Source organism: Pan paniscus, chromosome 15, assembly GCF_029289425.2.
Source record: "Pan paniscus chromosome 15, NHGRI_mPanPan1-v2.0_pri, whole genome shotgun sequence".
In the NCBI taxonomy this organism is placed as follows: Eukaryota; Metazoa; Chordata; class Mammalia; order Primates; family Hominidae; genus Pan; species Pan paniscus.
In genome coordinates, this window is record NC_073264.2 from 57,280,724 (window position 1) to 57,299,465 (window position 18,742).

At 41.9% G+C, this 18,742-nt stretch overlaps 1 protein-coding gene across 1 annotated transcript in view; it reads left to right on the forward strand.

Annotated features, from left to right (window-relative positions):
* PELI2 (pellino E3 ubiquitin protein ligase family member 2) overlaps positions 1-18,742 on the forward strand; it is a 183,020-nt gene that overhangs the window by 45,846 nt on the left and 118,432 nt on the right. Inside the window, exon 2 of the mRNA XM_034937609.3 lies at positions 14,275-14,404. Coding sequence (XP_034793500.2) covers positions 14,275-14,404 — 130 coding nt within the window. The remainder of the gene's footprint in view (positions 1-14,274; positions 14,405-18,742) is intronic.

Below are 18,742 nucleotides of genomic sequence, written 5' to 3' on the forward strand. Positions count from 1 at the left end.
GCTAGGACCTCCAGTACTATGTTGAGTAATGGTGGTGACAGTGGGCATCGTTGTTATGTTCCAGATCTTAAAGGAAAGGCTTTTCCCCATTCAGTATGATACTAGCTGTGGGTCTGTCATATATAGCTCTTATTATGTTGAGGTATGTTCATTCTATACCTAGTTTTTTGAGTGCTTTTATCATGAAGTGATGTTGAATTTTGTCAAATGCTTTTTAAGCATCAATTGAAGGATAAATCCATTTTATCCTTCATTGTGTTGATACAGTGTATCATATTGATTGATTTGCATATGTTGAACCATCCTTGCATCCCAGGAATAAATCCCACTTGGTCATGGTGAATGTTCTTTCTAATGTATTGTTGAATTAGGTTTGCTAGTATTTTGTTGTGGATTTTTGCATCATTATTCACCAGAGATATTAGCCTGTAGTTTTCTTTTTTTGATGTGTCTTCATGTGGTTTTGGTATCAGGGAAATATTGGCCTCATAGAATAAGTTTGGAAAGTATTCCCTCCTCTATTTTTTGGAATAGTTTGAGTAGGATTGGTATTAGTTCTTCTTTAAATGCTTGGTAGAATTCAGCAGTGAAGTCACCAGGTTCCGGGCTTTTCTTTACTGGGAGACTTCTTGTTACAGCTTTGATCTTACTTGTTATTGGTCTGTTCAGGTTTTGGATTTCTTCCTGGTTCAATCTTTGTAAGTTGTGTGTATCTAGGAATTTTTCCATTTCTTCTAGATTTTCTAATTTATTGGCATATAGTTGCTCATGATAGCCACTAATGATCATTTGGATTTCTGCAGTAGTATCAGTTGTAATGTCTTCTTTTTCATTTCTGGTTTTATTTATTTGGGTCTTGTCTCTTTTTTCTTAGTGTGGCTAAAGGTTTGTCAATTTTGTTGGTTTTTTTTTTTCAAAAAACCAACTTTTTGTTGTATTGATCTTTTGTATTGTTTCTTTCATTTCAATTTCTGCTCTAATCTTTATTATTTCTTCTACTAATTTTGGGTTTGGTTTGCTCTTGCTTTTCTAGTCCTTTAAGATGCATCATTAGATTGTTCATTTGAAGTTTTTTCTCTTTTGATGTAGGCCATTAACAGCTATAAACTTCCCTGTTAGTACTACTTTTGCTGTATCTGATAGGTTTTGATATGTTGTATTTCCATCATCATTTGTTTCAAGATATTTTTCAGTTTCCTTCTTAAGTTCTTCATTGACCCACTGGTCATTCAGTAGCATATTGTTTAATTTACATGTATTTGTATAGTTTCCAAAATTTCTCGTTATTAATTTCTACTTTTATTCCATTGTGATCAGATAAGATGTTTGATATTTCAGATTTTTTGAATGTTTTAAGACTTGTTTAACATTTGTTTTCAAATAGCCTGTCTTCAAGCGCATATGTGACCTAACACATATGACCTTGGACAGACCACATAATGTGGTCTATCCTTGAGAATGATCCATGTGCTGAGGAAAAGAATGTGTATTCTGCAGCTGTTGGATGAAATATTTCGTAAATACCTATTAGATTCATTTTTTCCATAGTGCAAATGAAGTGCAATGTTTCTTTGTTGATCTTCTGTTTGGAAGATCTGTTCAGTGTTGAAAGTGGGATGTGAAGTCTCCAGTTATTATTGTATTGGGGCTTATCTGTCTATCTAAAGGGGCTGAGTTGGCCCCTTTATCGTTATATAGTGACTGTCTGTCTCTTCTTACAGTTTTTTTCTCGAAATCAATTTTGTCTGACATAAGTATAGCAACTCCTGCTCTTTTTTGGTTTCCATTGGCTGGAATAACTTTTTCCATCCCTTTATTTTCAGTCCATATGTGTCTTTATAGATGAAGCTTGTTTCTTGTAGGCAACAGATCAATGGGTCAGATCAATGGGTCTTTACATTAAATGTAAATAGACTAAACTCTCATTATTAATAAGGGTTTCTGCCATTTTGTTATTTATTTTGTGGTTGTTACATGGTCTTCTCTTCCTTCTTTTCTTCTTGTCTTCCTCTAGCGAAGGTGATTTTCTCTGGTGATATGACTTAGTTTCTTGCTTTTTGTATATCTGTTGTATGTTTTTTGATTTGAGGATAACATGAGGCTTGCAAATACTATCTTATAACCGGTTATTTTAACCCAATAACAACCACTATTTGCATAAACAAACAAAAAGAAAACTAAGAAAAATGCTATGCCTTAACTTTGCCACCCCTCCACCTGCTTTTTAACTTTTTGTTGTTCTGTTTATGTCTTACTGTACTGACTATGTCTTGAAATGTTGATGTAGGTATATTTTTGATTGGTTTGTCTTTCTACTTAGGATAAGAGTAGTTTACACACCATAGTTACAGTGTTAATAATATTCTGTGTTTTTCTGTGTACTTACTGTTAGTTGTGAATTTTGTACCTTCAGGTGATTATCTATTGCTCATTAATGTCCTTTTCTTTCTGATTGAAGTACTCCATTTAGCATTTCTTGTAGGAGGGGTCTGGTATTGATGAAATTTCTCAGCTTTTGTTTCTCTGGGAAAGTCTTTATTTCTTCTTCATCTTTGAAGGATTTTTTTTCTAAATATACTATTCTAGGGTAAAGTTTTTTTCCTTCAGCACTTTATGTCATGCTACTCTTCCCTGGCCTCTGAGGTTTCCACTGAAAAGTCTGCTGCCAGACATATTGGAGTTCCATTGTATGTGATTTGTTTGTTGATTGTTTTTTTTTTCTTTCTTTTTTTTTATTTCTTGAGACGGAGTCTCGCTCTGTCTCCCAGGATGGAGTGCAGTGGCACGATCTCAGCGCACTGCAAGCTCCATCTCCTGGGTTCACGCCATTCCCCTGCCTCAGCCTCCTGAGTAGCTAGGACTACAGGCGCCTGCCACCATGCCTGACTATTTTTTGTGTGTTTTTTAGTAGAGACAGCATTTCACCATGTTAGCCAGGATGGTCTTGATCTCCTGACCTCATGATCCGCCCGCCTCGGCCTCCCAAAATGCTGGGATTACAGGTGTGAGCCACCGTGCCTGGCCTAGGATCCTTTCTTTGTTCTTGACCTTTGGGAGTTTGATTATTAAATACCTTGAGGTATTCTTCTTTGGATTAAATCTGCTTAGTGTTCTATAATCTTCTTGTAGTTGGATATTGCTATCTTTCTTTAGATTTGGGGAGTACTCTGTTATTATCCCTTTGAATAAACTTTCTGTTCCTATCTCTTTCTGTACCTTCTCTTTAAGACCAATAATTCTTAGATTTGCCCCTTCGAGGCTATTTCCAAGATCTTGTAGGCATGCTTTTTTTGTTTTTTATTCTTTTTTCTTTTGTCTCCTCTGTATATTTTCAAATAGCCTGTCTTCAGGCTAACAAATTCTTCAGCTTGATCCACACTGCTATTAAAGGACTCTGATGCATTCTTCAGTACACCAATTGCACTTTTTCAGCTCCAGAATTTCTGCTAGATTTTTAATTATTTCAGTCTGTTTGTTAAATTTATCTGGTAGAATTCTGAATTCCTTCTCTGTGTTATCTTGAATTTCTTCGAGTTTCCTCATAAACAGCTATTTTGCATTCTCTGTGTGAAAGGTCACATATATTTGTTTCTCTATGTTTGGTCCCTGGTGCCTTATTTAGTTCATTTGGTGAGGTCATGTTTTCCTGGATCGTGTTGATGCTAGTAGATGTTCTTCAGTGTCTGGGCATTCAAAAATGAGGTACTTATTGTAGTCTTCACTTTCTGGGCTTATTTGTAGCCCTCCTTTTTGGGATGGCTTGCTGGATATTTGAAAGGACTTAGGTGTTGTGATCTAAGCTATATCGGCTTTAGGGGGCACTTCAGGCCCAGTAACACTGTGGTTCTTGGAGACTCAGAGAGAAACTGCCTTGATGGTGTTGCACAAAATCCAGGAGAATTCTCTGGATTGCCAGGCAGAGACTCTTTTTGTCTTCTCTTACTTTCTCCCAGCCATACAGAGTCTCTTTCTCTCTTCTGAGCCACCTAACGCTGGGGGTGGAGTGACACAAGCACCCCTGTGGCCAGCACCACTGTGACTGCACTGGATCAGACCTGGAGCCAGCACAGCATTGGGTCTTGCCCAAGGCCTGCTGTAACTATTCCCTGGCTACTGCCTATGTTCACTCAAGGCTCTGGGGCTCTGTAATCAGCAGGTGGCAAAACCAGCCAGGCTGTGTCCTTCCCTTCTGAGCAGCGTGGCCCCCCCAGGCCCTGGGTGGGTCCAAAAGTGCTGCCCTGATGTCAGGGACTAGAGTCAAAAACCTTTGAAGTCTACCTGGTGTTCTATTTTATTGTGGCTGAGTTGGCCCTCAAACTAGAAGGTGCAGTTCTTCCTGTTCTTGCCTTCCATTTCCAAAGGCAGAGAAGCCTTACCCCTTAGCCACTGCCACCCTAGGCCATGAGGAGTACTGCCAGACTACTGCCAATGTTCCCTTACGGCCTAGAGTCTCTTAAGTCAGCTTGTTGTGAATGCTGCCTGGCCTGGGACTCACCCTCAGGGCAGTGGGGTCCCCTTTGGTCCAGGGAAGGACCAGAAATGCCATCCAAGAGTCAAGTCCTAGAATCAGGGACCCCAAGATTCTGCTTGGTGCTCTACCCCCCTGTGGCCGTGCTGGTACGTAAGGTGCAAGACAAAGTGCCCTTTGCTTTTCCCTCTGCCTTTGTCAAGCAGAAGGAGTTTTGCCCCATAGCTACCACAGCTGGGAATGTGCTGAGTCTCAACAGAAGCCAGCAAGTCTCACCAGAAGCCACCAAGGCCCTTGATGTAGTACCTGGGTATCACTGCTGGTTATTCAGGGTTCAAGGGCTCTTCAGTTAACAGGTGATGAATTCTGGCAGGACTGGGTCCTTCCCTTCAAGGCAGTGGGTTCCCTTCTTGCCCAGGTTGTATCTAGAAATGTCATCTGGGAGTTAGGGCCTGGAATGGGGACCTCATGACTCTGACTGGTGCCCTATCCTGCTGCGGCTCAGCTGTTATCCAAGATGCAAGACAAAGTCCTCCCCACTCTACCCTCTCCTCTCTTCAGTTGGACAGAAGGAAAGGGTCTCTTTTGGAGCCACAAGCTGTGCAGCCTGAGGTTAGGGGAGGGGTGATGCCAACACTCCCTGGGCTGTTCCAGCTGGTGTCTAAGTATGTCATGTGTCCCTCCTCTCCCTGCCGCCAAGCCCACGGTCTCTGGGCCTAGCTCATCACTAGGACTCACCTAAGAGATGCAGTCCTTCTGGCCTCGACTGCCCTCCAAGTTTACATGGAGACACAGAGCACTGTATCCCTTGGTGGTGAGGTTTGCGGGGACTCAAGTTCAGACCACTGGATAGGCGATTGGCCAGGGCTGGTTTAAATGCTCCCTCCGTGGTTGGGCATCAGCTGAGTTGGTCTGGTGTTCCTTTTGCTCTAACAGAACAGCACGTAGTTCAGTGCCTCACCATTACTGTGCTCTCCCTCCTCAGCTCCCAGAGAAGCTCTTAGCACTAGGCTTGCTGCTGCTGCGTGGGGTGTGGAAGGGATGGTGTCGGTGATTCAGGACTGTTTCTTCTGTCTCTTCTAGAGCCTCTTTCAGTGATAATGAAGTTAAAACCAGGTATTATCAGTGCTTACTTGATTTTTGGTTCTCATGAAGGTGTTTTTTCTGTGTAGATAGTTGTTAACTTGGTGTCCTTGTGAGGTGGGACAATGGGTGGAGCCTTTAATTCTGCCATCTTGCTCTGCCTCCTCCTATATGCAGCATTTCTTAAGCAAAGAGAAATAAACGTTGTTGCGTTTCTGGGCTTTATAGTCCATTGGGTCAGGGGAAGTCCATGCATATATGATAGGTTAAATAATAAGAGGGTTGGGACTATAATTTCATAAAACCAATGTTAGGCGCTTATTGGCATATGGGCATTTCCTTAAACGCGGTTGGAATAGTGCATTTATACAGTGAGTTAGGGTGAGCTACCTCAAGACTGGTGCCAGATTGCAGGGTTTTCTCAGAGACTGTGTGCCCTGCCTTTGAGTCTGTCTGTCTCTAGTGTCACGTCCTGTTCATCTGCAGTGTACAGTCTACTTTGATCATAGTAGTTGCTTGTGATTTGTTGGTGCAAGTGACAGAGCAGTTGCTTTGGAAGGAAGGCAGAGTCTTCAGCCTGTAATGAAGAGCTGACCACCTCTGGAATGTGATCCTGTGATGCTGATGCAACCTCCACTTCTGGAGCCCACATTGCTTCCATTCCATGTGGATGTCGCTGTAAGAGTTCAGGCTAGTTAAGATAAACTGTGACGTCTCCAAAATGTGACTGGGAGCACCTAGCATCCCCCTTCTTGCTCTGGTTTCCCTTAGAAAATTCTTATTGACAAATACATTTTTAGGTGGCAGATATCTTTTTAAGACTCCATCTTTGCACTGTATGCCAAAAAATGTCTTGAATTTAAAAACTGTCAGTGTTGTCTACTGGAAAGAGTATGAAATTTGGAGTCAGACAGAACTGATGTAGCTTTAGGTTCTGCCTGACCTTTCCTAACTGTGTAAGTTCATGTGTGATCAGCCATTCTGAGCCTTTTATCTGTCCACTAGGAGTAATAATGTCTCCTTCACAGGGTTTCTTGGCACATAGTAAGTGTACAGCAAATGTTATTAATTCCCATTAATATGTGAATTAATATATGAACTCTAAACTATAAAACAGAAAAACCCTTTATTACTTGGTTAAGTTTCTTACACAGCATTTTCATTATTCTTTGCAGCTCCCAAATACCCTTACTGTAAAGACCAACTGTTTGCTCTGCATATATGAAGAGTTAAATTTTCATCACACATTTATTAAATAACTGTTTTTAAGTCTCCAGAATAAAAAAGAAAGTTAAGCCTGAAAGGCTCTTATGGGCTCGAATTGAAACACCCCTGTTGCAGCAGCTGAAACAGGTGTGGCAGCAGCACTCGGACATTTTATTTCTACAAACTTACTGGCTGAAAAGCGTGCCAGCCCAGGGAACGTTCTGACCTTCTTTCATGGGACAGTAACTTTTTGCCTTTGTAAGCAGAATTTTGTCTTTATGTCTGGGCTCTATTCTGCTATACAAAAGATGGTTGCTATGGTTTGAATGTGTCCCTCAAAGTTCATGTGTTGGAAACTTAATCCCCAATGCAACAGTGTTGAGAGGCGGGACCTATAAGAGGTGATTAGGTCATGACGGCTCCACCCTTGTAAATGATTAATGGTGTTATATCAGGAATGGGTTCCTGATAAAAGGATGAGTTCAATTTCTTGCTCTCTCTGGTACACATGCTCTCTTGCCCTTCCACCATGGGATGAAACATCTAGGGAGGCCAAGCAGGCCTCTCCAGATGCAGGCTCTCTGACCTTGGACGTCCCAGTCTTTAGAACTGTAAGAAAGAAATCTTTCTTCTTTATAAATTACTGAGTCTCAGGTATTCTGTTATAGCAGCACAAAACATACTAAGATAATGGTCCTCTCATCAGCCAGCCAGCTTGTAGGTTTTCATTGCCTACCGTGTGTCCCTGTTACACTGTGCCAGGTGCCAGAGATACAGAAGGCCTCACTTTTTTAGAACTCACATTCCCTAGGAGGCAGATGGGCCAGATGGGGGGTGTGAATAGGCAGGGGAAGATTTGGTGATAGTTTTCAGGAGGAGGTGACAGTGTTCCACTTAAAATAGATTGGGGACCAGCCGGGCACAGTGGCTCATGCCTGTAATCCCAGCACTTTGGGAGGCTGAGGTGGGCGGATCACTTGAGGTCAGGAGTTCGAAACCAGCCTGGCCAATATGGCGAAACCCTGTCTCTGCTAAAAATACCCAAAATAGCTGGGCATGGTGGTGTGCACCTGTCGTCCCTGTTACTCGGGAGGCTGAGGCATGAGGATCACTTGAACTCGAGAGGCGGAGGTTGTCATGAGCCAGGATCATGCCACTGCACTCCAGCCTGGGTGACAGAGGAGACTCCATCTCAAAAAAAAAGAAAAAGAAAAAAAAGATTGGCAGGGAGAGGATGACTGTGGGAAGGGTTTGGGGCTTCCTGTTCCAGGAATCTATTACTGTGTAACCACCTACCCACAACTTAGTGGCTTAAAACATGTTACTTAATGCACAATTCTGTGGGTCAGGAGTTTGGGCAGTTCTGCCCCATATGGTATCAGCTGAGGTTACCTGGTGGTCATCAGCTGGTCTGGAGTGTCCATGATGGCTTCACTCATGTCTGCTGCCTTAGCGGGGTGGCTGGAAGGGTGGGCTCTGCTGGGACCGCTGAGCAGAGTGCCTACATGTGGCCTGCCCAGCATGGTGGTCCCAGGGTAGTCGGCTTTTCACACTGGCCTTTGGAAGTCTCAGAACATCACTTCCTTTGCATGTTGTTAGTAAGCAAACCACTAGAGCCAGCCCAGATTTAGGGAGAGGGGAGTTAGACTCCACCTCTTAGTGGGAGAAGAAGCCCTCTTTAATCTACCACACTGGGTTCCTTGATAGGAGAGTGGCTGGGAGACTCTTAAGGAGGGGAGGTTGGTTGGTGTGCCGGGTGTATGATGAATGATCAAATGTACTTTTGGATCTGGGGGCAAAGATTGAATGATAGTGGACTGAAAAGCCAGCAAGTATTGGAAGCAGAATAATGGGTGTGGGTACTTTTCAAGATTCTTGGCTTTGTGAGGAGACAATGGAAATCAGAGTGGAGGCTCATAGTGAAGCTTAGGGTTGGAGGCATTTGCTTGTTTTTGCTTTGTTTTGAAGATGGGTGAGATCACCAATGACTCATTCTTTTCCAAATCATGGTTGTGCATTTTCTTTCTCTTAACTGACCTCTTAACTGATTAGACACTGTTGAAATTCTTTGGTCTTTGGCGATACAACTTTTTCCTGGTCCTGGTCCTTATGCCTGTGACAAAGAAAGGGCTATTTCCTTAAATAGTTTAATTTCCCAGGCTCTGTCCCAGCTTTCCTTGCTTCCTTATTCTGCACCTTTTTCTTGAATAGCCTATATTATTCTCATGACTTTAACTGCCCCTGCACGGTGAAGGCCCCAGGGTTATAATTTCTCTGGAGCTCCAGACCTAACTTCAGTTGCCTCCTCCATGCCTCCCCCCGGATGTCCCTGTAATTCCTGTTCCTAACAATGCTGTCACTCTGGCCAGGCCAGAAGGCTGTATGTTGTTCCCTTTATCCCTCACCCTGTGCATCCAAACGGGTTACCAGTTACTGTGAATTTTGTCTTTAAAACCAGGGTTCTTACCTGTGGCTGCATCACTTGGGGAGCTTTGCAAAAATGCAGACCTGGAGCCCCATCTCAGGCTTATTGAACCAGACTCTCTTGGGTTTTAGGCATTCATATTTTTGTAAGGTTTTTTTTTTTTCCAGGTGATACTGATGTTCACTTTGTATTGAAAACAACTCTAAAATTTTTCTCTAATCCTCCAGTTAATCTCCACCATCGCTGCTTTGGTTCAGGCTTTTATAGTTTCCTGTAGCTGCCATAACACATTACCACAAACTTGGTAACAACAACAGATGTTCATTCTCTTACAGTTCTAGAGGCCACAAGTCTGAAATCAAGGTGTCGGCAGGGCCCTGCTGCCCCTGAAGGCTCTTAAGGGGAGAATCTTTCCTTGCCTCTTCCAGCTTCTGGGGCTCCAAATGTTCCTTGGCTTGTGGTTGCATCACCCCAGTCTCTGCCTCCATCACATGGTCGTCTCCTCTCTATCCCTGTGTACCTCTTACAAAATCACTTGCCATTGGATTTAGGACCTATCGACCTAATAGTAATCGAGGATGATCTCATCTTGTGATCCTGGGCTTAATTACATCTGCAAACACCCCTTTTCCAAAAGGTCACATTCACAAGTGACATGGATGTATCTTTTTCTTTTGAGACTGAGTCTTGCTCTGTCACCCAGGCTGGAGTACAGTGGTACGATCTCGGCCCACTGAAACCTCTGCTTCCTGGGTTCAAGTGATTCTCCTGCCTCAGCCTCTCAAGTAGCTGGGATTACAGGCATGTGTATCATGCCCAGCTAATTTTTTGTATTTTAAGTAGAGACAGGGTTTCACCACGTTGGCCAGGCTGGTTTTGAACTCCTGACCTCAAGTGATCCACCCGCCTTGGCCTCCCAAAGTGCCGGGATTACAGGCATGAGCCATCATGCCCAGCCTTGGATTTATCTTTTTAAGGCCACCATTCAATCCACTGTACATAGCTCCCCATGGCTATGGTGGTGCTGCTGTCTGATCATCTTGCCTCTAATCTGGTCTGGTCTTGCCTCTAATTTCTTCCAGTTCCTCCTGCACTGTGCCACCCTATGTGATTACTTTATATTTCTAGTCATGTTAGCCATTTGCTTAAATCTTACCAGACTTTTCATTCCCCTTAGGGTAAAAAGCCATAACCCTTAGGGAGTACCAGTGATAGGGTTTAGCTCTGTGTCCCCACCCAAATCTCATCTTGAATTGTGATTCCTGTGTGTCAGAGGAGGGGCCTGGCGGGAGGCGATTGGATGGCGGGGTGGGGGTTGGATTTCCCCCTTGCTGTTCTCGTGATAGTGAATGAGTTCTCACAAGATCTGATGGTTTAAAAGTGTGTGTCACTTTCCCCTTCTCGAGCTTTCTCTCTCCTGTTGCCGTGAGAAGAAGGTGATTGTTTCCCCTTTGGCTTCTGTCATGATTGTAAGTTTCCTGAGGCTTCCCAGTCGAGCTTCTTGTTAAGCCTGTGGAACTTTGAGTCAGTTAAACCTCTTTTCTTCACAGGTAGTTCTTTATAGCAGTGTGAGAATGGACTAATACAACCAGGATGTTACAGTCGGGCTCCTGCCTACCTTTTACCCTCCTTTCCCACTACTCTCTCCACTTGAACTTCATACTCTCCACAGTGCTGAACTGTGTAGTCCTCCTTGCCTTGCACATTATATCACCCCTGCATTCTCCATTTAGACTTCTTACTTAGATTTCTTTTTCTTTCTTTTCTTTTTTGACAGTCTTGCTTTGTCACCCAGGCTGGAGTACAGTGGCATGATCTTGGCTCACTGTAGTCTCCGCTTTCCTGGCTCAAGTGATCTTCCCACCTCAGCCACCCGAGTAGCCGTGACTACAGGTGCATGCCACCACGCCAGGCTAATTTTCGTATTTTTTGTAGAGGTGGGGTTTTGACACATTGCCCAGGCTGGTCTCGAACTCCTGGGCTCAAGCTGTCTACCTGCCTCGGCCTCCCAAAGTGCTGGAATTACAGGCATGAGCCAGTGTGCCTGGCCAAGATTTCGACAGTTCAAGCAGTGCTTCCACCATGAAGCCTTCTCTAATGCGTCCTGCCATGTGCCTTGTGCTATAAGTGCATCTTGTTACATGTGTATTTATCATATTTGTTATTGTGCCTTTCTCTCCTTCTGAGCAGAGAGCTCTGTGAAAGCAGGGAAGCTGATAATACACCATTGTAGCTCTAGTACTTGGCATTATGAATATTGAATGAATGACCATGTAGCTTAACCTAATTAGAAACTTGTCTCATGGTGACACTGGTTTTTCCAGTGCTACTTTAATTATTTCCAATAGGATTTTTCATCTAGATGTATTAAGTAAGTAGGCAGTCTGTAAGTAGGCTGGCTTATTATTTGCTTAACCTGCAATATCTGTGCCTCTATGCTTAGGCAATTTAAATTAAAATGTTTCTGCATGTGTTAAGGTTGACACTTCTGGTTTTTTCCCTCCCTTTATATTAGATATGACTTTGGGGTTGTAACTCGTGGAAATCAAATTGAGTTAGCTGAAGCTGAAGGAATTTTGTCAAGAATGGCTGGAGTACATCTGGGCCAATAGAAACCCTTAAGGATCCTCTTTCCATTGCTTTTTGTGCTTGTCTCTGTTCTTCTGCTTCCTTCTTCACTTTGTCTGCTTTTTCAGCCATATAACACTTTGTGACATCCCCACAGCTCCTGTGTTTACATTTTACAGCTCTAGCCAGCAACTGAGAATGGATGACTATCTCTCTGTCCCAATTTTGTATTTTCCAAAACTAGAATGTTATTGGCCAGGTTGAGTCAGATGTCAGCCTCTGGCCAGTCAGCCCCAGAGTGGTGGGGAAGATGTTGTCATGGCCATTTCATTCAAACGTGGTGCTGGGGTTCAACTTTTGGAGTTAAGGAATAGATGCCAGAGAAGGAGGTATAGTTGTGATCAGATAGCCAAACAAGCGTCTGCTGCACTCTTACGAGGCTGAGGCCTGTTGACCTGGAGTCTATAGTTGAGGCAAGAAAGATGCAGCGCAGAGTTGTGCCAAACCCCTCTCAACTCCAGTGGGGATGGCACCAGATTCAAGAGGCTGAAGAAGAGACTCAGAGCCAGCAGATGAGACATGGGGTTTTGTTGGTGGCTTACATACAGGGGAGAAAGCCAGTGGCGGTGGGTTGAGCGGGAGAACCACAACTGCATATAAAAGGCATGCAGTTAACATAGCATTTTCATTTAACATGCTCCCCCTAACTGCCACCTGCAAACCTTCACTTAACCAAAGCAAAGGGCCATGATATCCTGGAGAGCCTGCGTTCCATCGGACTGGATGGGCACTCAGATGTTCCTCATAGATAAGGAATGACTCTCTGGTTTGGCCACTCTTGGATACCGTAGCTTGGAACTCTGAACACACATTCAAGTGCATCTACCATACAGGGTCATTCTCAATCACATTATTGCTGTCAAGTGCACCTGCCATACACACAGAGCTGTGTAGAAGTGAAGGGCATACATAGCAAGCCTTGCCAGATCTTGTACTAATTGTGTGTAGGCCACAGTAGTGAAAATGTTCCTCTAAGTTGTTTACAATCCTGGCTGTAATTGGTTCACATATGCTTCCTTTAATATAGAATGTTCATCTTGATTTAAGTGACATGGAAATATATTAAAACAAAACGGGTTTGTAATGGTTGTTGACTCATGGATACTTTATAGTAGACATCACAAACACGTTTAAGAAAATAGTGTACATGATTCTGATCTGCCTGAGAAAAACTAGAGGAATAAGACTTGAAATAAATTATCTTTTTATTCTGGAGACATTTTTATATAGCTGACATTCCTTTGTGCTGGAAATGGAAACATTAAAAAGGCAATGGGAATAACTTACAGTGATAATTTGAAACCATTGTCAGACTGTGACGCTGACTTGACTGGTGAAACAAACACACAAAGCCCCTTTCTTCCAACTTCTGTTTCCCAGTGGGCTTCACAAGTTCTTGCTTCCCCCGTCCGGCCACTCCCTTCTGGGTGTAGCTGGAAAAGTGGAGAAGGCCCAGGGATCTGTGGGACAGGAAGAAGCCACCAGACCTGCTGTCTCCTAACCTTGGTGTTCTGGGGGAGCCTTGGAGCTGTCATACATACCTCTGTAAATTTTAAATGTTCCTTGTTTTAGTTTTTTTTTTTTTTTTTCTTGAAAAGAACTTCCGCCAAGGTGGAAGCAGAGAATAGTTGTGTTAATGTAGCAATATGGACCATCAGTAAGAACATACAAGGACCGATTAATCCAGAGTTAGAAAATACAACTGAAAATTGAAATGCTAACTGTGATCCTGCATGTCTTTTAAGCACTGGTATTAGCTAAATACAGGAAACCTGCTTAAGGACATTATATGTTTTCCAGATGACTTCTAAGTTATTTGACAATTTGTGGACTAAAACTCGTGTATATTTTTGCAAGATAATTTTTGCTAACAAAAATATATTTAATTTCTGCAAGCTGTCTTTTGTTAATCTGACAGCGTAGGGTTCAAACAGAAATGAGAGTGAATGTGGAGGATTCTGAACTTTTAAGAAAGCAAGTAACTAAATTGGTTGTCTTACAAATAAAGATCCTGCAGACAACATTAACATGGTTTGAAAGTGAGCGATGAGGTTTAATTAGTATGCTGTTTTCTAACTAGTTCATTTAAAAATATTTCTCAAGTGTATCTCTGGGGTCTATTAGAATGGTGCTAGTTGAATTGAGCCAGCCCTAATACAGCCTCTGCAGAATACTCATTTGCTTATTTATACTCTGCCTCTTTCCAAAAAGATTTGAAGAATCTGACTTTATAAAATAGGAAACCTATAATTACTTGTACATCACTCTTAAATTACGTTCCTAGAAGTGATTTGAATTTCATTACAGCTGAAGTCTGTATTGCAACCCTTTCCTTTTGTGGAGTGTTTAGTGGGCAATTCTTTTATGACCATTCCTGTCTTTTCCCTTATTCAATACCTCTAACTTTTATGTTTAAAACTTGAAAAATCTGCAGATAGATGAACTCTTTCCTCTCTGTTTCTAGGTACAATGGTGCTTTACCCAATGGAGATAGAGGACGGAGGAAAAGTAGATTTGCCCTCTACAAGCGGACCAAGGCAAATGGTGTCAAACCCAGCACTGTCCATGTGATATCCACGCCCCAGGCGTCCAAGGTAGGTGGGTCTGTCAAGAGTTGGGAGGGTGCTGGCAAACAGTGACTCACAGATACTCCTTGTCCGCTGCTCTCTTTCCTTTCGTCTTTTCATGTAGGACAGTCTCTGAGACCATTTGAGGCTGGATAATGCTTTGTTGTGAGGGGCTGTGCTGTGCATTGTAGGGTGTTTAGCAGCTTCCCTGGCCTTCACCCGCTAAGTGCCAGTAGCACCCCCGCATTCTTGCTCCCCACAGTTGTTAATCACCAAAAATGTCTCAAGACATTGCAGCCCGTCTCCTGGGGAGGGCTGGGCAGGTAAAATCTGTCCTATTAGGAAGCACTGCTTTAGTATACCAAAGCAGCTAGCATTTATTGATTTGGAATAGATGTAGTTGAAATGTGATGTTCTTTATCCTAAAGAGTTTTTGTTTTAAATCTGGGTATAAACCTCATGATTTATTTTCCTTCTGTTAATTGAGTGTAGTAGGTGGTTTTACATAATCTGTATGTACATGGAATTGAATTTGTGTGGCTCATAGAAGGATGAAAAGTATACACGACCAAGTGATAAAAGAGGCCGACTATACATATTTTTTTCTCATAATTTTGAAGTGAATAAAATGCTAATTAAAAAAAACTGGTTATTTGTTTTCTGATCTATAAGTCGAGGAAAAAATCTGAGTTTTTATTCCAATTGATATATGTTACATAGTCGATTTATTACAGTGTTTCTTTAATTAAATAAATTCCTTAATATATAGTCTTATTTTCTATAAAATATATTTACATGAAGCATTTCATATGGGGCTACTGGCTGTACCTGTTGATCATGAGTTTGGACCACCTGGCATATAAATGAGTCTTGATTTCCATTTTTCCTGAAAACCCACTTTTGGAAGAAAAAGGAATGGCTTCATGGAAGCATGTGTGATATTTATATGCAATGTAAACATAGATCACCTTTGTTAATGTTTTTATTTTTAAAAAGCTCCTATTTCTGAAGCAGTGCCATTGAAAGAATTTGTTAGGGGGTGCCAATTGAAACGATCTTGTATTAATGAGGGATGAGTAGATAAGAAAATATCAAACACCACGGAAACAAGAAAGATTAATATTTAGTAGATAAGCCAAAGCTAGAAAAAGAGAAATAAACTAAACATTTTTAGGTGGAAGGAACATTTTATGAGGAAAACAAAGGAAATCCAACTTTACGAAGATTCTGAGGAAAGGAAGAGGTAAAATAACAACAGAATCTTAAGAGGTCAAGGAAGTAGGAGAAACATTTTATACTCCAAAAATATGTGGTGAAGAACGATACCAAAACAGATGTTTTTAAGCATGTGATGAGCGCCAGAAATGTTCTGGTATTTAGATGTGGTCCTTATAATTTTGTCTATTTGTTAACATTTCTTTTTTTTCCTTCCTCTTTTTTAAAATCTTGGGTTCGTGTTAATACAGTGGCTGACATTTTAAAAAATGTATAGAAATCTTGCTTTGATTACTCATGCTTCATGTTGTGATAGAATGAAAATTTGCAGCTGTTGAGAGAAAAGTATCTCTTCTTTAATCTTTAGCCACTGCCATCTCCTCCCATTTTAGCCTTTTATGTTTTACTTTTATACCTAGATTTTACTTCCAAGTTATTTAGATTATTAATCTTTTGATAATTGTCATCTAAGTCTGTGTTTAAAAATATTACCCGCAGTACTAAAAGTAGGGCAGATTGGGTTTAGGTCTTGACCCTCTGTATTTTATAATCTGGGAAAAATATATTCTCAGGGCCTCAGTTTACTCATTAGAAACTGAGTAAATTGGCTTCAAGCAGGAGCTCTGTTGAATTAGAAAATATACTTTGTTCATAACAATAGAAATTATTCTGGCTAAGATAAAACAGACAAAAGTAAGAGAAATTATTATAGGCTAGCCCTCAGAATCAGAGAAAAGTTGAGTAACCAGGTTTTGAGAGAGAGGAGGACTGGAGTATCAACAGCGGTGCACATGGATATTTTTTCAAGAGTGTTAGATAGTGACTTTCCTCCAACCAGCTTCTATCTCTTTTAAAGGTTTACATTTTCAAGAGAGAGACTCTGATAGGTCTCCCCTGGGTCACTGAACTATGACCAAGGGAGATGGGCAAACTAAGAGCAGACATATTTATTGTGAGCAGATCAACCACACCATGTTGCCTTTCAGACTCTCAAACTCTCGTCTCGGCCAGCTGTACCCGGCCACTCCTGCTGCTTGGTTAGCTCTGTTGGCACCTTCTACCTTGGCGCCCCCCATCTACCTCTTCCGCCCCTTACTCCTCCTCCCTCTCAAACTCTCATCCCTGCCAGCTGTGCCAGGCCACTGCTGCTGCTGGGTCTGCTCTGTTGGTACCTTCTACCTTGGAGCTCCAGCCAGTTGTGAACTCAGCCCTTTACATATTTAACCTTTTCTTCAGATACCCCTCCCACTTCCTGGCTTTAACTGAATCTGATTTTCAATGATTGCACTCTTTTGTTATTTTTTCCATCTTATGTTTGTGGAACATATTTCAGTGACTCGGTACCTACCCCCGAGTCTCTTTCTCCCTGACCCCGTAGCATCTATAGCTTGTAGTACTTTAACTCTTTCAGTTTCTTTGCCACTTTTCCCACTGATATGGTGCTCCTTACAGCCCATTTTCACTTGGAAATGAGAATTATCTCCAGTTCATTCTATTTTTGGATATACTTCCTTATCTCTTATCAAGATATCCAACCCATTAGCCTGTCTCTGTTTGCCACGGTTATTGGCCCACTTGGCCTCTCCAGGTATATCTTAATTCCACTCCAGATTCTCTTTCTCTGGGCTCTATGGATATCCTTCTTCCTGCGTCTCTGGCTCTGGGCCCTTCCTGACCCTGGTGGACTTTTTTTTTTTTTTTTTTTTGGTCTTTATTACTCACCCCATTGCCCCTTAAGAATGCCAGTAAATGTCATGGTACTTGGCAGACACTGGCCTGAAATGACAGTGGTTTGTGTACCCTGAGATTTTTGATGCTGCAGTATTGGTAATGAAAGTTCATCTTTGATTGGAGTTGGGAAAGTGGGACCTGGAAGGGTAGGTGTGGTTATTCATTGCTAGGATTTAAGCTCTTTGCCTTTTGGCTGTCTTGTTTCTTCCCTCCACCACAATCATTCTCTCTGCCCACATTCTGGGGGCAGAACAGGGATATCCCTTTGCTGGTGGTCGTGGCAGCTGGGAAACAGGACCTCTTAGTTTTCCATGCATGTCTATATCCAGGCTAAGTCAAATGAGGATGGCAAGTGCGTGCTACTGTTGTGTAATCTCTATTTGTGTAGTGTTTATTCATGTATGTATTTGCTCTTAGAATAATACTCAGAGGTATTTCTCTGATTATGTAATGTGTGTGTGTGTGTGTGTGTGTGTGTGTGTGTGTGTGTGTGTGTGTGTTTAAATTAAAAGTCCTGTTTTACTTCTGGCCATTCTGTTGCACAGGCATAGGGCTTTTAGCAATTTATTCACCCATCCATTTATTCAGCAAATATTTATTCAGCACCTTCCATGGCCAGGCATCACGCCAGGTATTGGATATTCTGCTGTGAACAAACACATCCACATGGAGCTAAATGTCTAGTGAGTAGGCAAACGAGAAAGAATCATGGGATATACATTCAACTGCACATTGTGGAAAGTGCTAAGAGGAAGGGGGCACAGAGTTTAGACAAGGTACAAGGAAGGACCTCTAAAAAAGTGGTGCAAGAGCTGTGAGCTGGAGAGGAGAGAGGAGTTGACCAAAAAAGCAGAGATCCAGGGGTCTTGTGGGTCTGGCTGGAAAATTTGGATTTTTATATAAGGGGAAATATTGAAGGGTGTGAAGCAGAGGGAGTGACATGATGTGACTGAGAATTCAAGTCAGTTTATGTGTTCGTTTACTTTTTTATGATATGGGACAACTATTTTGCTCTTACTTAACCAGTAAATAGTATGATGGTGGTGGTGGTGACGGTGTGGATACTGGTGCCTAATAGGAAATATTTTGTTAGCTGCATGTTTTAAATTTAGCAACATTACTATGGAAAACTCTTCATAATGGTTTTCCCTTCTCAGATTATGCTTTATTGAAATGTCCTTTTTTGGGTATTTTACTTTTAAAAAGTAACTGAAAATCACTTTATTCCAGCTGGCCTATTTCCGAATGGAAAATATTAGTGGTCTTTGATAGTTTAGAGAAACATGAGGGCCATTTAATGTCATTGCTACAACCAGGCTGCTCTTCACCGTGTTTGGGCTGCTGTGGCTCTACTGGTTGATAAAATATTGAAACACTTTCTTATCAGTTGATGAATAATACAACAGTAACCGTGAGAAG